We start from the raw sequence: 24,426 nt of genomic DNA, 5'->3' as shown, positions 1-24,426 counted from the left end.
TTCCTTTTTCGCCGTCTCTAGGATGACTTCCCCTGAGGAGCGGACATGTTTAATATACTTTTCATTTCTCTGTTCCCTCGGCTGAACACACCCACTGCATTGCCTCCCGTCCCCCCTTCCAAATTCCCTCTCACTAACCATCTCTGTGCTTTTAATTTTTTTTAAAAAATGCAATTAGACCAGCAAAAGAACGTTAAAGTGTTGGACTGGCAAAGGTACGTAGGAGTGTTGCACTAACCACCACCCCTTCCCTTGAGAGCCGACCACGAGGACAGCATGCTGTAGATGCTTGGTGCGGGAACTGCCTGTGTCTGATATCATTGCCAGGATCCAGGAGACCCGTTGGGTGAGCCCAAGGGGGCCTGAGATTTCTGTTTCTCAAGCAGCCCACCTCCCCTCATAAAATTGCAGAGAAGGTTAAAAGCAGTTTGTGAGGGAACTTGGGAGATGGAAGAAGTTTGAATTAGATTAACATTTAGGATAAAGATTTTAGAGCATGCTCAAAGCAGTGCTCTGTGAAACTTTCTAATAAAATAAAATAAAATAAAGAAACCGTTAGGGAACATAAAAACAGACAACAGCTGAAGACTTCACTGGGAGAGAGTTCTAAAAGGCTTGAGGAAATAAAAATGTCTTTGCCTGGCATCAGAAAGACTGCCAACTCAGTGCCAGGCAAGGCACTCTGGGGAGGGAATTGCAGTGCTTGGGGTGTGGCTGCTGAAAAGGCCTCGTCTCTGGTGTTCACCCACCTGGCCCCTGAAAGTGGAGACATGCCTCCGATGATGACCTCAGCTGATGGGAAGGGTCATACAGGAGAAGAGGGTCTTTCAGGCACTTTGGTCCCAGAGCCCACCGTGGTCCCCAGCAACTCTCGTCTGGACTGAGCTTCAGCTTATCGGCCCTCATCTAGTGCATTTCCACAGCCAGGTGTCAGCTCAGGTCATCCTCCTCAGTTGGTAAAGACGAAACAGAGTTGCAAGTCATTTGCATATTGATGATACCTCACTTCAAATCAATGCAGGATCTTTCCCAGGGGTGTCATGTTGATGTTAAACAGCCTGGGGCATAGAGAGCCCTGTGAAACCTGAATTTTAGGTGGCATGGGTTCTTGCTCTTGTCCTCCTGGAACCAGCCACCGGGGGGCGATGCTTCGGGTGGAACAAGGAGGGTTAGGCAGATTCATGGTGGATGGGTCTATCATGGGGGTCTATCATGGGGGATGGGCTATTGGCCATGGTGACTAAATGGAACCTCCACATTCAGAGGCAGTAAAACCTCTGAATCCCAGTGCCAGGAGGCAAAATCAGGCGAAGGCCTTGGCCTCTATGCTGTTGCTGGACCTCCAGAGGAACTGGCTGGCCACTATTTGAAACAGGATGCAGGGCTAGGTGGTCTTCGGGTCTCATCCAGCAGGGCTGTTCTGATGTTCTTATGAAGACCTTGGCCTCTGTGTCCTGTTGCTAGACCTCCAGAGGGACTGGTTGGCCACTGTGTGAGACAGGATGCTGGACTAGTCTGATCCGGCAGGGCTCTTCTGATGTTCTTATGAAGGCCTTGGCCTCTATACCTCTATGCCCTGTTGTTGTCCCTCCAGAGGAACTGGTTGGCCACTGTGTGAAACAGGATGCGGGACTAGCTGGTCGATGGGTCTGACTCAGCTGGGCTCTTCTTTTGCTCTTATAACTTCTCTGTGTCTTGCTGTTTCTGAATTTAATATGCTTGTCCAAAGAGCCGGGGGCCATACAGATTCATGGATGAGAAATCCTTCGCCTTTGTGACATAAACACATCTTATGTAGCACATCAGCCAAGCTGATGGGGAATCGGGCAGCCCTTCACATTTGCCTGCCTTAGGAAAAGTAAGTCTGGAAATTCTGCTGCATCGCGGGATGAGCTTGCCTTGCAGAGAGGGAATCTTCTTGTGAGAACCCCGGTGGATGGCTCAGTGGCTGGCAACCCAAGCCAGGTACCACAAGGAAAATACTCTCCTTGAGGGGATGAGTCATGGCCCAAGGAATGCTGATGGGAGTCCTTTCCCAGCAAAGGGCTGGGCATGCGGTTTGTTTGCTTCACAGCTAATTGAAACTTGGAAGGATCTTTCCCCGTTGACAGCAACTTCTTATCTCCCGGTTGCACTTCTGTCAGAATATGCTTTGCCTGCCTGTAGGTATTAGGCATTTCTGCATTGATGGCAACGATGAAAACTGGTTTTTCCTTGGCTTCCTCTCCTCCTTTAGAGTTTCCTTACCTGGGGTCTTTTGACCAGCCATCTGTCTTGTTAAGTGAACATCAGCTCATTTTGCCTCTAATACAATTTGTTGTCTTGTACTGCAAGTGGCCCACTTTTTCATAAGTCAAGCTGTCACTGAAATACTGACTCCAACTGCCTAAAATTTTCTCAGTTTTCTCCAGCCATCCAGTGGCTCCATATCTGATCATCTGATCACCTAAGCACCCCACCTGCTTGTCTGTTCCCCCACTGGCCTTCTCCTATCTTGTACGTTTGATGCTTGGCACAGTTGAAGGGGGAAGAGAAACTTGCAGTGGGTGGGAAAAAACTTATAAATATCTTGCTGGATTGTGGAATAGCGCTTTTGCATCAAATAGCCCAGGAGGGAATGCAGAGTTGTCTGAAAGAGCAAGTTCCTCATTGCTGAAAAAGGTTGCCAGTGCTGACTCCTCACAAGATGGCTCTCTTGGGACTGCAATAAATGGCTGATTGTTAGTACTATGCTAAATATATTTTTCCACTTCCGCTTTAGTCCAGTGTTCATGAGCTTTCGGGGCTGATTCTTTTTTAATTTGGCAGTGGTGATGGTAACTGTTACATATCAGATTCAGATTCAGACACCTTTATTGGCATAATAAAATAGCAACAAGGGAGCATAAATACAGGCACCCGCAAGGATTCACAAAAAACAACTGACCAAAACTCAGCCATCAAGTTAAAACACTTCAGTCTAAAAACCATAACAATACATTCATCCAGCCAGCGGATATGAACTGCAGCGAACACCGGCATCCTTCCAGTTGATGTTGCCCAGTGCCTACAAATTACCTCGGTTGGTTTTAAACTGTTTGTTTATTCTTTACCCTCTTATTTTTATTTTTGATGACAATCATCAGAAACTCTGCCACATGTTCGGTGACCGCAGTTATCTTGTCCTCTAGTAAAAATTTGATGCCATCATGTGTTAAGTTTTTTAAGGGTGTAATGTGAGGATTGATTAATTCTAGACGTCGTTTATGATACAGGGGACAGTGCAAAAGGATATGCTCAACTGATTCTGGTTCTGTCATCTGACAGCTGCAAATTCTTTTGTTCCAGGGGATACCACTGTATCTGCCAGAAACTATAGCTGATGGGAATATGTTTAATCTGGCTAACATGAAGGCTCTGCGCTGGGAGGGGTGGGTTAAGTTGAAAAAATAATCGGCCATTGATCTTTTTGGAAAGGAAAGGCCAAAAGATGTAGGTGAGCAGATCTTGTTTGCTCCTGCATTTATTTTCTGCAATTCCATATCCCAAATTCTCCCTGTAATCGTCCGAAGAATATAAGCATCCCCGGAGTTTGCCAACCCCTCTATATCAATGCCAAAAGTATTGATTTTCCTTTGTATAAATTCAGACCATTTAAATATATAAGGGGAGAACTGCGCATGCGGGAAGGAATTTAGCAGCCCTTCTCTACCCCCTCTGAGGAGAAAGCAATTAAATAGCCCTTAAATGGTGAAAGTTTGATTGGAAAGACAACTATTTGTTGTAAGAAAAGGTCAACATCACTGGGAAGAAAATTTTTGGTGAGTGAGCTGTTGCTCGGACTGTGAGTTGTTGTTTTTCAGCTTATCAGCAGAAGAGGTGGAGGAGGAGTAAGAAAAATGGCCACCAAAAAGGACATTAAAGATATAATGTCGGCTATTGCGAGCCTGGAGAAAAACTTAAAAAAGGATTATAATGATTTATACGCTGAAGTTAAAAAAACAAACACTGAACTGCTAAAGTTTAAAGAGACAGTCAAAGCGAATGAGAGAAGATCAAAAACCAACAAGAAGAAAATAGCGGAATTAACAAGTAGGCTGGCTGCTTTAAATGACAGACAGAAACGAAGAAATCTTCGTTTTCAGGGCTTTACCGAAAAAGTGAATGCACAGGAATTGGAAGAAACATTCGTAACTTGGCTCCAGGATCTGGGGGTGCAAATTCAGCCTAACGATTTGGAAAGAATTCACAGGGCATTGAGACCACGCCCCCCAGTGGGGGCAAACCCACGTGAAGTAATAGTTGCCTTTGCCAGGGAAAAAATGGAGGAGTATGTGTATAAAGCTTTGAGAAAAATCAAAGACCTGAAATTCAAAGAGAATAAAATTGTAGTTCGACAGGACTTTTCAATGGAGACATTGCAGCTGAGAGCAGTAATGAAACCATATGCCCAAAAGCTGTTTTATAATGGAATAATGCTGTCCTGGGCCTATCCAGCAGTGATTCTGTTGTATAAAGATGGAGTCCTGCACCGAGCAAAGAACCCAACAGAGGCTTTAAAAATGCTGGAGAAGTTTGGCATAAATGTAGGCAACTTGGAACAGGAGTCCAGGGAATCGATGGAACTACAGAGTGAGGAGGAAGAAGATGAAGAAGAGGAGGAGGAGGAGGAACCAGGAACCAGCCAGACTCAAAGCAGAGCCAAGAGACCCAGACAAGGCAAAACAACGGCTTGAAGTACAAGTATGTTTGAAAAAAAGAGCAACATTGATAAATTGGAACTATGGAGTGCAAACAGAGATAAGCCAAAGAAGAATAAAGAAGAAGAAGGAAGATATTAAACTGTTTAAGTGAAACTAATTGTTGACCTTTTGACAAGTAATTACACGGGGCTTAACAAGAATGGTAAAATGTTGTTAAGGGGGGGCATAAGGGGGGAACACAGATCTCCATTGAGAAAGAAGATGGGAAGGGGTGAAAAACCCTGGTATTTTCAACATCTGAGGGAAGGGGGGCGGGGAGGGGGGGGAGGGGAGGGGAGGGGTGGGAGGGAGGGAGGGAGAGGGGAAGTGGGGAGGACCAACAAAGGGAAAAAAAAAGAGGGACCATGGGCACACCTTAATTTTAAAACTAATAAGGAATGGTAGAGTCAATTAAGTTACTTTCTTTGAATGTAAATGGCTTGGCCTCAAATTTAAAAAGGTATAGATTGAAAAATATACTACAGAAACAAGGGATAAACATATTATGTATCCAGGAAACACATAAAGATAAAAAGGATGCAAAACCTTTGTTAAATATACCCAGATGGCAGACCACAGTGGAGGCAAGGGGAACGAGGAAATCCAGAGGAGTGGCAATATTAACTCATGATAGTATGAGTCTAGAGATAATGGAGCAGATAATTGATAGGGAAGGTAGATATGTATTCTTGAAATTTAAAATGAATACAGAAAAGTTTACAATAGTAAATATATACGCACCAAATAAATGACAGAGAAAATTTATTGAAGGAATTTTTAGAAAACTACAGAAATTTCAAGAAAAACACTTAATCTTAGCAGGAGACTTTAATCTGGACCTACATCAATGTAATAAAATAAATTTAAATAATTGGAAAATACAGGATGTTTTCAAAGTGGTTGGGGAGACTGTCAGCCCACATACTTCTGTAAAAGGCATAAATTTTTTTACCCAAATAGATTATGTGCTGGTTAAGGACATGGGTGAGCTAGAAGTAATAAAGGCAGAAACGGGAATAATTTGGGTGTCTGACCATGCACCAATTACAATGGAGGTTAAAATAGGGGAAGAGCAAAAAAGGAAAATGTGGAGATTTAAAAATAATATATTAAGGAGGGAGAGAATGGATATGAAGAGAGATATAAAATATTTTTTTAAGGAGAACAAAAATACAGCTAAGGAGCAAGTTGTTTGGGATGCTTTCAAAGCAACTATGAGGGGCATTTGTATATCTAAAGAAATTAGACGTAGAAAGGAGATAAACAAAAATAGGAACCAAAGTTTGAAAGAAATTAATGAATTGCAACAGGAGTTACGAAAGAGATATGATAGTAGCATCCAGGAAAAAATTAGAGAGATGCAGAAAAGGATGGATGAACAGGATGAATTGTTCTTATGGAAGAGGGATATCCTAATTAAAAATGAGTTTCATAGAAACAATGTAAACACAATGAAAAGATTAGCAAACTATCTGAAGAAAAGAAAAGAAAGGCATAATGTGGGAAGTATTATAGGAGAGGGAAAGAAACAAGTATATGTAAATAAAAAAATAAGAGAGGCTTTTGCTAAATTTTATCAAAATTTATATAAAGCAGAGGAGGGAGCAGAATTTGGGGAAATAGTAAACAAAAGATTGAAGGAGGAAGAGAATGAAGGGTTAAATGAAGAAATTACAGTACAGGAAATATTAGATGTAATAGTAGGTTTGAAGAATGGAAAATCGCCAGGACTTGACGGGTACACAGCTGAATTTTATAAAGAAATGAAAGAACTAATTGCTCCTGAGCTATGCAATTTATGTAATAATATATGGAAAGGGGGACATACCCCTGAATCTTGGGAAAGCGCAGAGATAGTCACTATATTAAAAGACCTGAAAGACCCATTAGAGTTAGGCTCTTATCGGCCAATTAGTTTAATGAATCAGGACTACAAAATATTTGCAAAAGTATTAGTGAACCGCTTGGAAAAGATTTTGCCAAATTTGAGTAAAGAAGACCAATATGGATTTGTCAAAGGAAGGTATATAGGGCACCCTATTAGAAATGTAATTAATATACTGACTCATAAGGACAGGAGGAATTTTGCAATAGTAAAATTGGATATTTATAAAGCATCCGATACATTAAACCATGATTATTTAATACAGGTAATGGGAAAGATGGGATTCAGAGATCCTTTTTTGAGAGCAATAGAAGAAATCTATAGAGGAGGGAAAGCAATAATTAGGGTAAATGAGGGGCACTCGGAAGAGATCCCTATACAAAGAGGGGTCAAACAAGGGTGTCCATTATCACCTATGCTGTTTGCATTGGCAATGGAACCATTGGCTGATAGAATTCGTAACAGTGTAAGAATACAGGGATATAAGATAGGAAAAGAGGAGGTGAAAATTAATCTGATCGCAGATGATATATTATTGATAATGGAACAACCATTGGCAGGTCTTAAAGAGCTAATGATTATTTTGCGAGATTTCAAGAATATTTCAGGGCTGGGAGTAAACATTAAAAAATCGGAAATTATGTGGTTCAATGGAACGAAAAAGGAAAAAGAGGAAGTCAGGAAATATACAGGAATGAAAACGGGCGTTAAAAAAATTAAATACTTGGGAGTACAGTTACCAAAGAATATAGAAAGAATGGTAAATATTAATTATAAGGAGATATGGAAAAAGATGAGTAAGAAGATGGAGGAATGGAAGAATAAAAGCTTGAGTATACTAAATAAAATTAGGGCAGTCAAAATGTTTATAATATCAAAAATGATGTACTTGTTTCAAACTCTCCCGGTGGAACTAGATTCACGGCAAGTGGGTGCGTGGGATGAAGCTATTAGGAAATGGGTATATGGAGGAAAGAAGGCAAGAGTAATGAAGAAAATTATTTATGCACCTCAGGAGGAATTGGAATGGGGTCTCCCACAATTACAACAGTATTATGAAGCATTTCATTTAAAAGCATTGATGGAGATTGAGGGAGCTGAAAATATGAAATGGATAAGAGTAGAGAATGAATTAAATCAAGGTATGGGGAAATATGGGATATTTACAGAAAATTTAAATAAAACTTTACGATTAACCAAGGGCCCGAGACGGGCAGTATTGAGTGTTTGGAAGAAATGGAAAATGAAGTGGATGAACAAACAATCAAGATGGACCCCAACAGTCTGCGTGAAAGAAAGTGTCATAGATGGTAACTTAGGGTTAAAAATGAAAAATAAGGGTTATTATAGAGTGAAGGACATATTAGATCACCAAGGAAATTTGAAACCTTTTCAGAGAGTATTAGATGAAGTGGGCCAAAGACATTGGCTGGGGCTGAGGGGACTATATGAAGCAGTAAAACAAGGAAGATGGGGAGAATGTATGAAAAGAGAGGACAATGAATTGGAAGAGTTAATAAAGAGTGAAGCATATATTAGAAAAGGATTAGCAGGGAAAATATACAGAATGATGATAAGAGATAAAGAATTTATGATTAGAATAATACAGGCAAAATGGGCAAAAGAAACCACAATATCAACACAAATGGTGAATAAAATGATGAAGGGTATTAAAATGTTGAAGATGGATAGATATAAAGAGTTGGAAAGGAAAATAATGCTGAAGTGGTACAGAACACCGGCCCAAATAGCACATATGATCAAAGGAATGAGACCGAATTGTTGGCATTGTAACGCAAAAGAGGGGTGGTTCTCACATTTGTGGTGGAGTGCCCAAGGGTAATAGAATTTTGGAACAAAATACTTAGTAAAATTAGAGGATTGTTTAAGATTAGACTTCAAGTAACTGTAGACCTGATGTTTATGGGAATAATGGGTTGTGAGAAGGCAGAAAAGAGTGAACAAGAGATGTTTAAAGCGATGATATTAGCGGCTCACGCAGTTATAGCTTTTGGATGGAAAGATAAAACAAAGTGGACTATGGACAGGTGGAATAATTATGTGTTCGAATATGTGCAAACAGATGTATTGGGATACTTAAAACAACAGACGCTGGGAGAAACAGAAGAAATGGAACTGAAGACTAAGTGGAACCCATACATTAATTGGGTGAAAAGAGGAGAAGCCAACGAAGAGACTTTAGTAAAACTAAAAAGGCTATGCTCATGGCTGAAAATACGATATTATGGATTGGTCTGTGGGGGGAGGGAAAGGGGGGGAAAGGGGGAAATTTGTATTGGAAGAAGGAAAGTGTAAATTGTAATTATAAAGGTATGGAGATGTAAAATGACCTCCAATGCAATAAAAAATATATTAATTTTTTTAAAAAAATATATAAGGGTCAGCAACTAAACTGGCTATAAGGCTATCTGAGGGGGCACAAAAGTGTAAGCTCAGCCAAAATTTAATAGTAGAGATCCAGGCTCTACTTTCAGTAAGATGAAGGCCTAACTCCGCGCAAAGTGTATGGTAACCAACAGAGTTGGGATACCAAGTATGCGCTGCAAAAACGACATATTTATCCGTTCTACCCCCTTGTTAAAAACCTGGATCCACCGGGGCTCCATACAATAAATGCGGAATTATTGTGGTCTGAAAGATTCTTATAGCTGCAGGGACAAATTAGTTTCCTTTTCTGTAGAAAAATTGGGTAATAGCTGAAAGCTTACTCTTAGTTGAGACAAGGGCTCGCTCCCTATGTAAAGACCAGTTCAAATTGTGGGAGAAAAGCAACCCCAAATATCTAAATGTTTTGACTTGTTCAATTTCCCTATCCCCAATTCTCCAGATCTCCCATTTCCATGATCTGGAGAAAACTAAAATTTTAGTTTTGGTATAATTAATGTTTTAAAAGTTTTTATCGCAGTAAGAAGCAAAAGCTAACAAAGCTTGCTTCATGCCTACTCTAGTATAAGAAAGCACCACTGCGTCATCTGCAGACAGCAAAATGGGAACATGGTAGGAGTTCAATTTGGGGGGATGGTTTCCCTGATTAAACATATGAGAGGGGAGGTCTGAGAGAAATAGATTGAACAGGGCAGGGGCTAAAATGCAGCCTTGCTTCACTCCTTTGGTTACTGGGATCTTTTTAGTCAGGGACCTATTGTTATCCACTTTAACCTGACAGGTGTTAGAGAAGTGGAGTTTACGCAATAGCTATAAAAGGCGTTGATCTACCAGCAATTTTTCCAATTTCTCCCAAAGGGCTGGCCTGTTAATAGAATCAAAAGCGTCCCGAAGGTCTATAAAGGCAGCTTATAACTTCCCTTTAGGGAAGTGAAGGTATTTTTCAGCCAGGAAAGACAATGTGATGCAGTGGTCTAAGGTCGAATGGTTCACCCCAAAACCAATTTGTTCTTTCCCCGGGAGCCTTTGAGTGCTCATCCATTCAGATAGCTTTAACTGTAGATGTTTAGAGTACAGTTTCCCTAGTATAGAAAGTAAACTTATTGGTCAGGAGTTCTCAGGCGCTGTCGGGCTACCTCTTTTAAAAATTGGAATTATAATAGAGTTTAGCCAAGCATCTGGGAGAATCCCATATTTGTCAATAAGTATGAATAGTCGAGCAAGGGGGTCCGCCCACCAGTCCATATTATTCTTGATCAGTTACGCGGATATACTGTCGGAGCCAGGAGCTTTGTTTGGTTTAAGGCTAGTTATAAGATCGCATATCTCTTCAGGGGAGACAGGTGGCCATTCAGGTATATCTAGGCAATTCGGTAGTTCTCCATCGAACCCAACAGAAAGTGGGTCATTAAAAAGAGTAGTATAGTGGGAGACCCATTTCTGGGCTGATATTAAGAAATTAGAATTCCCACTGTATGTGTGTCTTGACCTAGATATCATGGTCCAAAACTCTTTATTGTTTTTACTTTTAAATGCATTGTGAAGTTGGGACCATTGCTCTAAAGCACTGGTTCCCAACCAGGGGTCCGTGGACCCCCAGGGGTCCGCGAGAACTAAAGGTCAGCGAAACAAAGTTATAAACCCATAATAAATTAATATTTTCAATTAAAAGTTCTCTATTATAAAATATATATATTCAAATATTATTCTAAGTTTAATGTTTAACAGTTATGATTAAAGTTTATTTTCAAATTCTCTGAATTTTTATTTTGAACCTTGGGGTCCCTGCACCGAACAAAAAAGTCCTAGTGGTCCCTGGTCAAAAAAAGGTTGGGAACCACTGCTCTAAAGAGTAAGCATGCTTTTTACGAGTTAAGAGGACTTGGCATTCTTTCCTCAGTTCATAGTATCTAGAGATAGGCCAATCACAAGATCCAGAATGGATTTGGCGGAACAATAAACGAAGACCCTTTTTTTCATTAGCGCATTCTTTATCAAACCAAGGACACACTGAATCAACCTTGGAGTTAACTCTGAAAGGTTGTGAGAAGCCCTCCAAATTTGTGATGATGCCGTTATAACATAGGAGAGGCTCTTTGCGCTAGATAGTTTAAGATTTAGCTGAAAAGCGCTATTACTGGACAGCCATTGATTAATTTGAGTCTGACATTCAGCTGTCCACTTAATCCTTTTAAGGTTGTGATTGTTCGGGATACCCTAACAGGATGAAGAAGAGTTTTCTGGGACCAAAACAAATTTAAAAGACAGTAAAGTTGGTTGGTGGTCACTTTCCTATTGCAAAGTTAGTAATGGAGTCTTTCAGTTCCTTTGAAATGATGATATAATCTACTACACTACAGCCACGAGGGGAAACATATATGTATTCCCCTTGAACTGTTACATATATAAACATTCTTAATGAAACAGTTTAAACTAAGCTTTGTTATGATGCATTGTATAATTTTGATTTGGCAGTATGCAACATAGATGAAGATTTTAGACTTGTTTGCATTGACTAATTGTTTGAAACAAAGGGAAACTCTGCTGTCTGAATGCAGATTAACCAAGGCTTGTAAAAATTACCTATGCAGATAAAGATATCTGTGTGGCAGTCTTTCCTGGATTGCACCAACAGAATATTTAATTATTATTTATTTAAAATATTTATTAGCCACTTTTCTACCTTGCGGAACTCAAGGTGGCTTACAATTTAAATAAAACAACAATGATAAAAACACATAAAAGACCACAATTTAAAATAAAAATTAAATTACTCAAATGTAGTCCAAGACAAAACTGTCTTCAACTGCCTCTTGATGATAGAAACTGAGAGGAGGGGCCCAGGCACACACGTCCCTGGAGAGGTTGTTTCAGAATTGCATAAAGATCCATTCTGCCAATGGTGCCACTTTCCTATGGTGAAAGGAACCTTCTTGATGAGGCAAGAGGTTGTTTCCCCCATGGAGGCTAGATTAAGAAAACTAAAAGCTGTGTTGAAATTATGTGGGCAGCCACCTACCTGTGTCTCCCTGGGTACATCTGGTGGATAAGGTATTTGAGGCAGCTGCATCTTGCTCAGACTTTGCCTGCCATCGCTCTTCGTGTGGTGGGGGCAGCAGAACTGAGCAGGATGGCATAGAGTCACATGTCTTTCAGCTGAATGTTAACCTGGGAGAGAACTGCTGGGCAGTAGCTCTTGAACCCTGTGCCATGCAATCTGGGCTGTTGGCATAGTATTTCGAATGGCAAAAATAACCTGTGCAGGTTCTGGACCTCTTGTCAGCGTGGTGTAGTGGTTAAGAGCGGTGGTTTGGAGCGGTGGAGTCTGATCTGGAGAACCGGGTTTGATTCCCCACTCCTCCACATGAGTGGCGGAGGCTAATCTGGTGAACTGGATTGGTTTCCCCACTCCTCCACACGAAGCCAGCTGGGTGACCTTGAGCAAGTCACATTCTCTCAGCTTCACTTACCCCACAGGGTGTCTGTTGAGAGGGGAAGGCAAGGTGATTGTAAGCCGGTTTGAGTCTCCCTTCAGTGGTAGAGAAAGTCAGGATGTTGTCTCGCCCATTTCATAAATAACAGGATTTTCAGTTGAGTCTGAATTCCAGGCTAGTGACATGCCACCGAGTTGAGCTGAACTGGGACTCATTACTTTGTGGGTAAATTCTCAGCCTAGACAGAAGCTCCTCCACAAAAGCTTGAGCCACCATGATGTAGGAATGTGTGGCTTCCATTTTTGTCAGCTGTTTTTGCATACCACTGACCACTGCTCGGAATTGGTCTGTGATCTCACAAGATCCTGACTGTGAGTGTGATTCAGGTTTTCTTTTAGCAGGTGGCAGCCACGGCATAACTCCCAATGGCTTGATTATGCCCAGTTGCCCGGAAGCTCCCAGGCCGCTACAGCGGAGCAGGCTGCCTGCCCAGAGGATAGTAGAGCTCGATCCTGGGAAGCTCAGTCCAGAAAGCAGGCCTGACCAGTGTGCAGAGGTGGATGTAGGAAGGCTGGTGTCCAGGCTGCAGGACGGGGGAGCCAAGTTTGCCAGCAAAGCTGCCAATGGCGTCATGCCCGGCCCTGCCTCTCTGAAGGTGTCCGCTGTCCACACAAAGAGGCCTGCACCAAGACCTGGGGTTTGTGGCAAAGAGGGTAAGTCTGTCTGTCTGTCTCTTTTTTCAAAAATTGTATCTGCTTGTGACCCCTGCACTCGATCAGCTCTACTCCCTCACCTTCCCCTCCTCTCTTTTAACTACATAGAGGCTAATTCTTCAGCATTCCTCATTTGGCACAGTACTTTGAATTGTGTTCCTTCTGCACCTGTTTACCTAATAAAGAAATCAATTGATTAATAATCTGCTGTTTTAACCAACTTTACATGTTGCAGGAACTTCCATTTGTCTTTGAGAACGTAACAATTTAATATGCAGACACTACCATTCATGGTTTAGTGGGGTTTTTCACTCCACAACAATAAACAAGCAAGAACACAGCTCTCAGCAGCAGCACAATGAGTTTTCCCTCGCTGAATAAAGCTGACCCCAGCCCAACAAATCATTTTTAGCTTGAGTTGATTTTAAAACTTGGGGTCTCAGTTCCACACTGCAGGCTTCTCCAGGTTACCAAGCGCCAGCTGATGCCAGAATGGTTGATCAGAGGTCATTTCAGTGAGCCACAATATTCTTTTAAAAAAATAGAGACAACTTCAAGCCAAAGCAGAACTTTACAGGCTTTGGAGAAGAAGGGCAGGAGTTTCCAGGCCGCCAAGCTGCTGTCTCTTTTCTCGGGGGTGCAAATGGTTCAGAGTTGGCTTTGCTGCCCTGGTTTTTATAACACCACCTCTGATTGTGGAGTTTTAAGTGTTAAAAATTCAAAATACTCTTCCCCCCACCATGGGAGACATTTTGCATTTATTTATCTCTCTTCATTCAATGAGTTTTTTAATCATTTATGGAAAGTCAGTGTAGTTTTAAGCTTTTGGACCTAGAGGGGATGGAGAGAGGGCAGGAAGAGTGTTCCCGCACAATATATGTGTGTGTTCGCATGAGCATTTTCTAATAGGTTCAAGATCCTCATGGCAAAAAATCTTTGATGAGAAACTGACACTGACGGGCATCTCGTGGGGGTATGTTATCAAATCTTGGAAAAACAGAAGCTTTCGTTATAATAAAAAAGCATATCAAAGAGATTGATTATGATAGCACATCTTTTCATGCTCATTGCGTTCGCTCATCTCAGTTTTTCGGAATGCCACCACCACGTGGTTTGCCTGCATATACCTACTTTTTGACAATTCCTCGCCTCTCTAGAGCCTTCTTTCTAGCTAGATTAAACACTAACCCCTCAATGGTTACGCAAGGCAGAATTCTGAATTTATCATACTTGGAAAGGACTTGTCCATGCTCTTCTGGCTCCATTGACTTATTAGCTCGTGCTCTTGGAATGCCATTTCTATGAGCATGATATCTCTCTCCTTTTAATACGTATATCCAATGCCTCTGTGTCTCATATATTGCCTGTTTTATTAAGTGATTGGGATCCCAAGGCTACATTAGCAGTGGCAAAATTTATCTCACTCCTCATATTCCTCAAACATTAGATTCAAAATGATGCTGCTCAAGTTCAATGGATCAAAGAGCTTCTAAGGGATAAAGGAAAGGGATAGGCTCAAGAATGATGTAGGGACATGAATATAGCATGGCTTTGGTCTGGCTACCTTGCTGAATGTGGCCGGGTCTGGTGGTGATAGTTGTCAGCCATCTGAGCCTGTCGGGGTGGAGGGACCCTTCTCAGTTATAGCACCTACATTGGGACGTCCCGTGTGGACAACAGAATTTTGGAAAAGCTTCTTTGCCACTGAAGGACGCGTTGGAAGTTCTTGTTACGTGGTCTCCCGTGTAACATCGGTTTTGGCTCTTGCTTTTCACTGGGTGCCGTGAAAGGGCTTTCACATCTGCAATAGCTCTTTTACCCATGGAAGTCACCACTGGATGCCACAGTGAATGAGTGCCCGCCCCAATATGCATGTATGCAGTCCTGGTTGCCTGTGTGGTGGATCCTTGCAGGTTCAAAATGTGTCAGCTGAGTCAGCTTTTAGTAGTTGTGGTTTTTGTTAATCATCCCAGTAAATGGAATTCAGCGAAGCACTATCAGCTGAAAGGACGGGTCCTTGCCTGGCAGAGCTGGGTCTAAATTTTGACAGTGAGGGGAATCTGCAGAGGGGCAGGATTGGTACCAAAAAAAAAGGTAATGGGGGGGCACACTGACATGGGGGTAGCTTCTTTTGCATGGGGTTAAGCCAGAGGCTTCCTGGAAGAAGAGGGTTTGGAGGTTGCATTTGAAGGAAGAAGGGTGGTTTGGATAGGGTTGCAGGATCAGGGGATAGCTGGTTGGAATGGGTGGGGGCATATAAGGCATCAAGAGACCTTTAGGTGGCTGAGAGTGGGAGAACTGTCTGCTGTTCAAATTGGGTCTCCCATCTTTGTCTGCAGACCTAGGGCTTCCATTAGGCTTATGACTGATCCATTTGGCGCCATTGTGGTTAGACTGGGTATGGCTATATGTCTTTGGTGCCACTCAAGCAGTCAGAGTTGCCAGGGTTGAGCTTTTAGTTCCCAATGAGGCATCGTCATGTTCTCTGGCTCGTGCTCTGGGTGACTGTGGACAGTGGCAGATATGTGTGCTCCCACCCTTTGAAAGAGAGGGCTGCCAATTCTATCCCCTTGCCCTGCCTCAGTCTGAGGAAGCAGAATGGGCTGCATTTCCATGTTAGGCGAATGCTGTGAGAAGAGCTCTCCTTCTGTCCTGACAAAGGCCTCGCGTTTCCCTCTGCCTATGGGTGCGGAATACTGTTTGAGAAATGCTGGTCAGACAAACAGCACTGCTATTGGTTGCCATCTATCCCAAATCCTTCCTTTCACTTTCAGTGAGTCCCGCTGAAGCCAGCCATAATTCATCCTTCTTCCCAGTACGGGCATTGAGATCATAAGAACATATGAACATAAGAAAGGTCATGCTGGATCAGACCAAGGTCCATCTAGTCCAGTAGCCTGTTCGCACAGTGGCCAACCAGGTGCCTCTAGGAAGCCCACAAGCAAGATGACCGCAACAGCATTGTCCTGCCTGTGTTCCACAGCACCTAATATAATAGACCTGCTCCTCTAATCCTGGAGAGAATAGGCATGCATCCTGACTAGTATTCATTTTTACTAGTAGTTTCCTGCTGTCCACTCTTTCCATACCATGCATAATTTTATGGACCTCTATCATGTCTCCCATCAGTCAGTGGTGGGAAACAAATCTGGATATTTCAGTAATTCCAAAGGGGTAGCCTTTTTAGAATTATAGAATCATAGAGTTGGAAGGGATCACCAGGGTAATCTAATCCAACCCCCTACATAATGCAGGAAATTCACAACTACCTCCCCCCCCCACACCCACACACCCAGTGACCCCTACTCCATGCCCAGAAGATGGCCAAGATGCCCTCCCTCTCATGATCTGCCTAAGGTCATAGAATCAGCATTGCTGACAGGTGGCCATCTAGCCTCTGCTTAAAAACCTCCAGGGAAGGAGAGCTCACCACCTCCCACTGAGGAACCACTCTAACTGTTAGAAAATTCTTCCTAATGTCTAGGCGGAAACTCTTTTGATTTAATTTCAACCTGTTGGTTCTGGTCCGACCTTCTGGGGCAACAGAAAACAACTCAGTACCATCCTCTCTATGACAGCCCTTCAAGTACTTGAAGATGGTTAGCATATATCACCTCTCTGCCTTCTCCTCTTCAGGCTAAACATACCAAGTTCCTTCCACCTTTGCTCATAGGACTTGCTCATAGATCGCCGGCTGTCAGAATTTTTGCCCCAGGGTAAAGGCTAATCAGTCCATCAAATTCTTTAGCTGGGACCAGACCTGGTTTAAAAGCATTTTATTTAGAATGGGGGGAATATAAACTGTCACTAAAAGAAGGGAACATACATTAAACTCAAGATAAACAGCTAGCATTAAAGAAGAAGTTTCAAGAAGCTCTACACTGTCATATTGCAGAGCATTTGAGATCAGACATGAAAAACCAGCTTTGGGGCTACCTCCTTTTCCCCTTCTTGATACTTTTTCGGTAAAGGATGTATACCATGAAAGATACATGTCACCCAAAACTCAGATGTCTTGTAATAATATTATCAAAACTTGATTAAGAAATTTGACCATGTTGACAACCCAGTCTTGGATACCCAGCCTGCCACTTTCAATGAAAGGATTTTTACAGAAGTGGGTGAGAGACTATCTTGAGTTTCTGGCACAATCATATCTAAATTCTGTACAATACAGCCATTAGGTTTTGTTACTACAACCTTAGGTTCAAGGGGCACCAGATCATTATCACCATGTTTCATATCGCTAACATCAGGTTCACTAAAAACTTTGAACTGAATATAAGAACATAAGAAAAGCCCTGCTGGATCAGACCAAGGCCCATCAAGTCCAGCAGTCTGTTCAACAGTGGTCAACCAGGTACCTCTAGGAAGCCACAAACAAGAGGACTGCAGTAGCACCATCCTGCCTGTGTTCCACAGCACCTAGTATAATAGGCATGCTCCTCTAATACTAGAGAGAATAGATATTGCAGCATGCCTAGTATCCAAATAGCCCTTTCCTCCATGGAATATGTCCACTCCCCTCTTAAAGCCTTCCACGTTGGCAGCCATCACCACATCCTGGGGCAGGGAGTTCCACAATTTAACTATGCGTTGTGTGTAGAAATACTTCCTTTTATCTGTTTTGAATCTGTCACTCTCCAGCTTCAACAGATGACCTCGCGTTCTAGTATTATGGGAGAGGGAGAAAAACTTCTCCCATGTCCACTCTCTCCAAACCATGCATAATTTTATAGACCTCTATCATGTCTCCTCTTAGCCACCTTCTTTCCAATCTAAACAGCCCTAAGCATCTTAACCGCTCCCCTTAGGACAGTTGCTCTAGTCCCCTAATCATTTTGTTTGCTCTTTTCTGCACCTTCTCAAGCTCTGTAATATCCTTCTTTAGGGGTGGTGATCAGAACTGTACACAGTATTCCAAGTGTGGTCTCACCATAGATTTGTACAAGGGCAGTATGATATCAGCAGTTTTATTCTCTATTCCTCATCTAATTATGGCCAGCATGGAATTTGCCTTTTTTACAGCAGCCGCACACTGGGTTGACGTCTTCATTGAGTTATCCGCTACCACCCCAAGATCCCTTTCTTGGTCTGTCGCTGCCAGAACAGATCCCATCAGTGTATATGTGAAGTTGGGATTTTTTGCCCCAATATGCATCTCTTTACACTTGCTCACATTGAATCTCATTTGCCATTTTAATGCCCCTTCTTCCAGTATGTAGAGATCTTTCTGGAGCTCTTCACAGTCCGATTTTGTTTCAGCCACCCTAAATAATTTGGTGTCATCTGCAAACCTGGCTACTTCACTGTTTAACCCCAACTCCAGGTCATTGATGAACAGATTGAAAAGCACTGGTCCCAACACAGATCCCCAAGGGACCCCACTGCTTACATCCCTCCATTGTGAGAACTGACCATTTATTTCTACTCTCTGCTTCCTATTTTTCAGCCAGCTCTCAATCCATAAGAGGACTTGTCCTCTTGTCCCATGACTATGAAGTTTGCTTAGCAGTCTTTGGTGGGGGACTTTGTGTATTTGGATTTCCAAAAAGCTTTTGACAACGTCCACAGGCTTATTCCTGTCCACAGGCTTATTGGCGCTTTCAAAAAACTCTAATAGGTTAGTGAGACAGGACCTACCTTTACAGAAGCCATGTTGGGTTTTGCTCATCAGACCTTGCCCTTCTTGGACACTTGCTTGGGCAATTGGAAAAGAATAAATTTCCACAGGAGTTGCATTTCAGATTTATTATGTTTTTAAGGGAGAATTGATGCAGTTCTTCTAATTTCTGTTGCAAAAATTGAAAAGATGTTAATATATCGCCCTGTTCTTGTATGTCAAGTTTGAAGTAAGATGAAAACAAATTTGCATCAATTGAGTCTAAAGCTGAAGTAGCAACTAAATCCTGAAATCTGCTAGCTAGATTATTAGAAGAATCAGTAGTCAAAATCTGTCAGATTGTATGTATCATTGAATGTATGTAATGTTTCAGATTATAAGTGCTTCTTTATGGATTCTGCTTGCAGAAGATTTTTAAGTATGAGAATTTAAACTTTTAAAATCAGAATGTTAATGTTTACATTTTTATCTGTGCTAAGGCAGGGGTGGTCCCTGGTACCCTGCAGGTACAAGAGAGTTTGCATCTGAAAGATCCCCCCCCCCTACTTTCGGGCTACGTATGTTAGCTTTGAGCATGTGTTTGATAATGGCAAACACATTTCTGGGGGCAGACTACCTGTGGGAGGAGAGGGGTCAGTTTGGGCAGCAAAGGACGCGCCAGACTGCAGTACAGAGAATACATCAGGTCTCTAGAACACATCAGCTTGTCACCCCTCCTTTAGGAAAAGAAAGAGCCCCGTGTGGTTTCCCTTGATGTCAGGGCCTGCTTGCTTTGCTCCGAAAAGGCTGTTGTTGTCTTTTTTATCAAAGCCGTTGTGTGCAACCTCTGGAGGCAGCCTCTTTGCTCTGTCTGTGCACGGAGAATGAGGAAGGCTCTTCTTCACGCCCTCCTCTGGATCTGCTGCTTCCTCTCGGTTCTCTGCTGTCATCGCAGCTGTCACTTAACTGTGTCTTATTGTTCAACTTTAGGAGATTCTGAAGGCTTCGCTAGAGTGCGATCTCCCGGAGAGAAACCAACCATAACGCGTCCTCCAGTGAGACCCCCAGACCCTCCCTGCAAAGCCCCCACACCTCAGAAGCTGGAGCCGAAGCCAGAGCTATTGACTGGTGGGCCAGCAGATGCTCTTCCCTCTGTGTGAGTAGCAAGCCAGAGTCAGACCTGGTTCATGGAGGTGGGGGAAGGAGGAGGCAGAGACAGTGGGGTGGCCTGCAGCAGACTGTAATAGAAGATCAAGAAGGATCACATTTAGGAATGCTTCCCTCCCTTAAAAAACCCCTTCCCCTGTGCTGTGCTGGTTGTCTGTGTGCGTCCAGTTTTTATGCAAAAGGACATTTATACAAAAGGACATCCACCTGCAGGTGGGGCCTGGAGATCTCCCTCAGTTACAACTGATCTCCCAATGACAGAGATTGGTTTCCCTTGGAGGAAATGCTCGCTTTGGCAGGTGGACTCTCTGGCATTATACCCCATGGAGGTCCCTCCCCTCCCCAAACCTTGCTCTGCCCAGACTCCACTCCCAAATCACCAGGCATTTACCAAATCGGAGTTGGCAACTCTAGAGATCAGCTGACTTCCATCAGAACACAGAAGAGCGCAAAGGAGCTGGAACTTTCTAGGAAGCCTTTCTAGTATCTGCTCCCTGTTTCCTTCCCCCTGCTTGTCATCTGCAAAGCTTGTAAAAGACAACCCAGCCCTCCCATCACCACATACCAAAAAGTGCTGGAAATGTTTGGGCTTGTCCCAAGTAAAATTAGGAGCCTGGAAAATGCTGGGCTTCTGGCTGTCATTCACTCCTTAGGGGGGGGAAATCCCTTGTATGAGTGAAAGTTAGTAACAAGAGAATCCCTGCCCTGCACGCACGGTGCTCCAGATGGGCTTTGTGGATTTAGCAGCCAAGACATGTCTCCCTGCAGCCAGTGCTGCTGTAACTTGGCCACAGAGGTCAAATATCTGGCTTGTGATTCATCGTCTCACTGGGCATTCCTCAAAAGAGGTCAAGCAGCAGTGGCGGCAGAGGTCATCTTGCCCGCTGACATTTCCTCTCCTGGTATCAAAGTGGTGGAAATACTGCAGCCCAAATCCTGAAACTGCAAAGCAGAACAAGTGTGAGCGGGGAAGCCACACTTTGTGCCAACCCCTGAGTCCCTCGTTGCTCTGCATGCGCCCATCCGGATACAAAAGGGATGCAGAAGACTTTGCGTGCAGTCCTGCAGAATCTCTCTAAAGCTGTTGTTTGGGAAAATTAGAGGGGGGCTCACCCTGCTCATTTATATTCAGAGAAATGTGCCCCCCCCCAAAAAAAGAAGCCTGAAATCCATACTCAGGTCATCCAAATTCAAGAAAAACTATGTGAAGAATAGCCATCAAACAACTGAACATAGTAGTAGTTATTTTGCATAATAATCAGAGTCCAGGAGCTATTAGCAGCACTTACGCCCTGCCAACTGGCTGCTGGAAATGTTATTGACCCCCCTCCCCCACCCCCACACACAAACATACACTGTCTCAAGCATATCTAAGAACATAAGCAAAATCCTGCTGGATCAGACCTGTGCTCCACCTTGTCCAGTGTCCTTTTCACACAGAGGCCAACCTGTTGCCCTGGAACTTCAACAAACAAGGCACAGAGCAGCTGAGGCCTTCCTCAGATGTTGCCTCCTGGCACTGATATTCAGAGGGTGACTGCCTCTGAATGTGGAGGTTCCCTTCAGTCACCATGGCAAGTAGCCACTGATGGACCTCTACTCCATGATCTTATCTACTCCCCCTTTTAAAGCCATATCTTTGCAGTTATGAGGCCTAGACCCTTGTTATTAATAAATATTTTACATTTTTATTTATTTTGATACTTTTATCCCACTTTTCTCCACTCAATGTGAACTCCAAGCAGCTTACAATGTGAGAAAAAAATACCCACAACATCCCGTCAAATACAACAAATTTGCTGGTCATCAAGAGACTAGTCCCCAGGAGAGAGGAGGAGTCTCACAGGCCGTAGCAGCTCTGCCCTCGATGGAAGCCATCTCACACCCCAAGCCTGGGAGAGCCTCAGGATACCACATGTGCCCTTCTGAAGGCAGGCTTGGCCCCTTCCCATATTCACCCAAGGGTTCCTCAGACTAGTTTTCATACAGATTTTCTTAATGTCATGGCCTTTGCAGAGATCTCCCCCCCCCCAAAAAAAAAACAGGGCAAATTTTCCTGCATTGTGAGGGACATGGAGATTTCACACCCACTGAGCAGCGGGGCTGACTGGTAACCAGTTCAGCACAGTCCTTCTGTCTGCCTTGGCCCATGGCTGTGCTCTTCCTGTCACGCCCCAGTGGAGCTCAGGCGGTTGCGTTTCGGCTTCCAGTGAGTACCGTGAGGGAGGCTAGGATAGAAGAGATGGACCTGTCTGAGGTTTGGCAGCTTCCCAGGAAATGAAAACTGCTCTTCCTGTGTCCAGGCCCCAAGCTCTACGCACTGTACCTCACTGGCATGAATCTGTGCTGTCCTCTGATTAGTGCTAGCTCTTCAGGTCCTCTGGCAGATGTGGCTTTTCAAAGGTTTGTCACCAGCAATTCTTCCAGCTGGATATGCCATTGTTTGACCCGGGACCCTTCTGCATGCAAAACATGTCTTCTCGTTCTGGGTGAAGGTCATCTTGAACTCGCGGGTATTACTATCACGTGCCCAGGGAGGCAGGACTTAAAGGATTTTTTCATCCACTTCCTGTCCCCTGGGCGGGAGATCCAGTTTCCGTCCTGCCTTGATCAGGGTGGCAGCGTAGTTTGTGAACTCCGACGTCTGCTAGACTTTGTTCTTTTTCCTGACCTTTTCGTCTGTTTTGTTTTTTCCTCTGTCTTGGTATTGGAGTGAGTCGTCCTTCCCTTTCGTATCTTCTGTTTGCGGCCCCAGCCGCAAGCCCTCCCTTCCCTCACTGTTTTTCCCTCAGTCTCTGTCCTCCCCTCGCGCTCCCCACTTCACCCTCGGGGCAAGATGGCGGACGCAAACCGGGATTCGGACTCCGATCTCCTCTCAGAGGAGGATCGCGACCCTGCCCTCGTCGCTTCGGCAGGGCGGAGGCAAAAAGACCGCTCTGCCGCCCATGCGTCTGAGGCTATCCCTCTGGGCGCGGACGGTCCTTCAGCGCCTAAAAAAACGCGTTCTAACGAACCGGCACAAAATGGCGCGAAACGCGGAGAGCGGCCTGGTTCGCAAATTCCTACAGGGGACGCCATTTTGGAAGGCTCTTCTACGGCTCAAGAGACTGTGCAAGGGGGTAATGTATTGAATCCCGAGTCTGAGGTGCCCCTTACTAGACGGGAAATGGTTGACTTATTTAATGGTGTGCTAGACAGGCAGGCACAAATGATGATGGCACTTAAGGACTTATTAACACCATTTATTCAGGGCGCGGATTCGAATCCCGCACCTAAACCAACTCAAGCCTCTCAGCGGGAAAGGGAGGGTCCCTCTACTTCTCAATGGCGCACAAAAGCAGCACTTAAAGCCCCTCCTCCCTCCCAGGTACCTCAAATTCTTGAGGATGAGTCTTCTGTTAATTCTGAGAATGAAGGGAGAGAGGAAGGGGAATTTGAGTCCGACGAGGACACCCCAGTCCTTAGAAGATCAACCCCCCCGCTTGTTCGCAGCGGAAGATTTTCAGGGTTTATTGAGCAAAGCCTTGCTGGCTCTTGACCTTAATGAGGATCCCACTCCAGCTGTGGATCCCACGTCTAAGCCTAGAAAAAAGGGAGCTACGGAATTTTTTCCTAGCACTAAACCAAGGGTTTGGGAAATCCCATTCCCTGAGTTCTTTGAAAACCAGGTTCAATCAGAACTGGATAAGCCACTGGCTAACAGGCAATTCTCCGCCAACACTAGGAGGTTGTATACTATGGTTCCTCAGGCTATGTCTCTCTTTCAGCTTCCTCTAATCGACGCCCCTGTGGCAGCCGTTCATTCCCCGGATCTTCCATCGGAGGATGGAATGGGGACTATTAGAGACCCGTTGGATAGAAAGACAGAAATTCTCTCCAAAAAGGTACACGAGTCAGCCACATTAGCCATCCAGGCTTCGGCGGCGACATCCATCATGGCCAGAGCCTCAATAGTGTGGCTTAGGAAAATTTCACAATTGTACGATGGAGAAAACCGCAAGGTCATGGAGGGCCTTAACAGAATGCTCAAGGCCTCTGCCTTCATGGCAGATGCCTCCCTTGATGCCATGTCGTTTGCAGCAAGAGCCACTGCCTCCAACATAGCAATCAGGAGGGCCCTGTGGATTCGCCCCTGGCAAAATGAATTAAAGAATAAGACTCTGACCTTATCATACCCCTATAAAGGCGGCAAACTCTTTGGGGAAAGACTAGAAAGGATTCTTACAGAAAACAAAGATAAAATGAAGGTGTTGCCAAGGTCCTATAAGAAGGATGGGAGACAATCTTCCTTCTTCCCTAATTTTAGATCTGGACATACATTGGCTCCCTTCAGATCCGAACAACGTAGGGGTTCCTGGAATAACAGTAGGGGCTCCTTTCGGAGAGGGGGAAATAGGTTTTTTCGTCCCTCCCAGGGACAAGGCCAACATTTCTCCAACAACAAAAGTGACAAATTTACCAAAAATTCTAAACAGTGACGCCAGGTCACAACCAGTGG

General features: G+C 43.8%; 1 protein-coding gene across 1 annotated transcript in view; it reads left to right on the top strand.

Annotated features, from left to right (window-relative positions):
* The window catches only part of OPHN1 (oligophrenin 1), a 184,109-nt gene that overhangs the window by 142,757 nt on the left and 16,926 nt on the right, over positions 1–24,426 (top strand). The window contains exons 20-21 of the mRNA XM_056859175.1: positions 12,848–13,159; positions 19,752–19,917. Of these exons, the coding sequence (XP_056715153.1) occupies positions 12,848–13,159; positions 19,752–19,917 (478 nt within the window). The remainder of the gene's footprint in view (positions 1–12,847; positions 13,160–19,751; positions 19,918–24,426) is intronic.

The sequence above is a fragment of the Euleptes europaea genome, chromosome 13 (genome assembly GCF_029931775.1).
Source record: "Euleptes europaea isolate rEulEur1 chromosome 13, rEulEur1.hap1, whole genome shotgun sequence".
In the NCBI taxonomy this organism is placed as follows: Eukaryota; Metazoa; Chordata; class Lepidosauria; order Squamata; family Sphaerodactylidae; genus Euleptes; species Euleptes europaea.
Note: the sequence above shows the minus strand (reverse complement) of the source record. Positions and strands in the feature narration are given on the sequence as shown.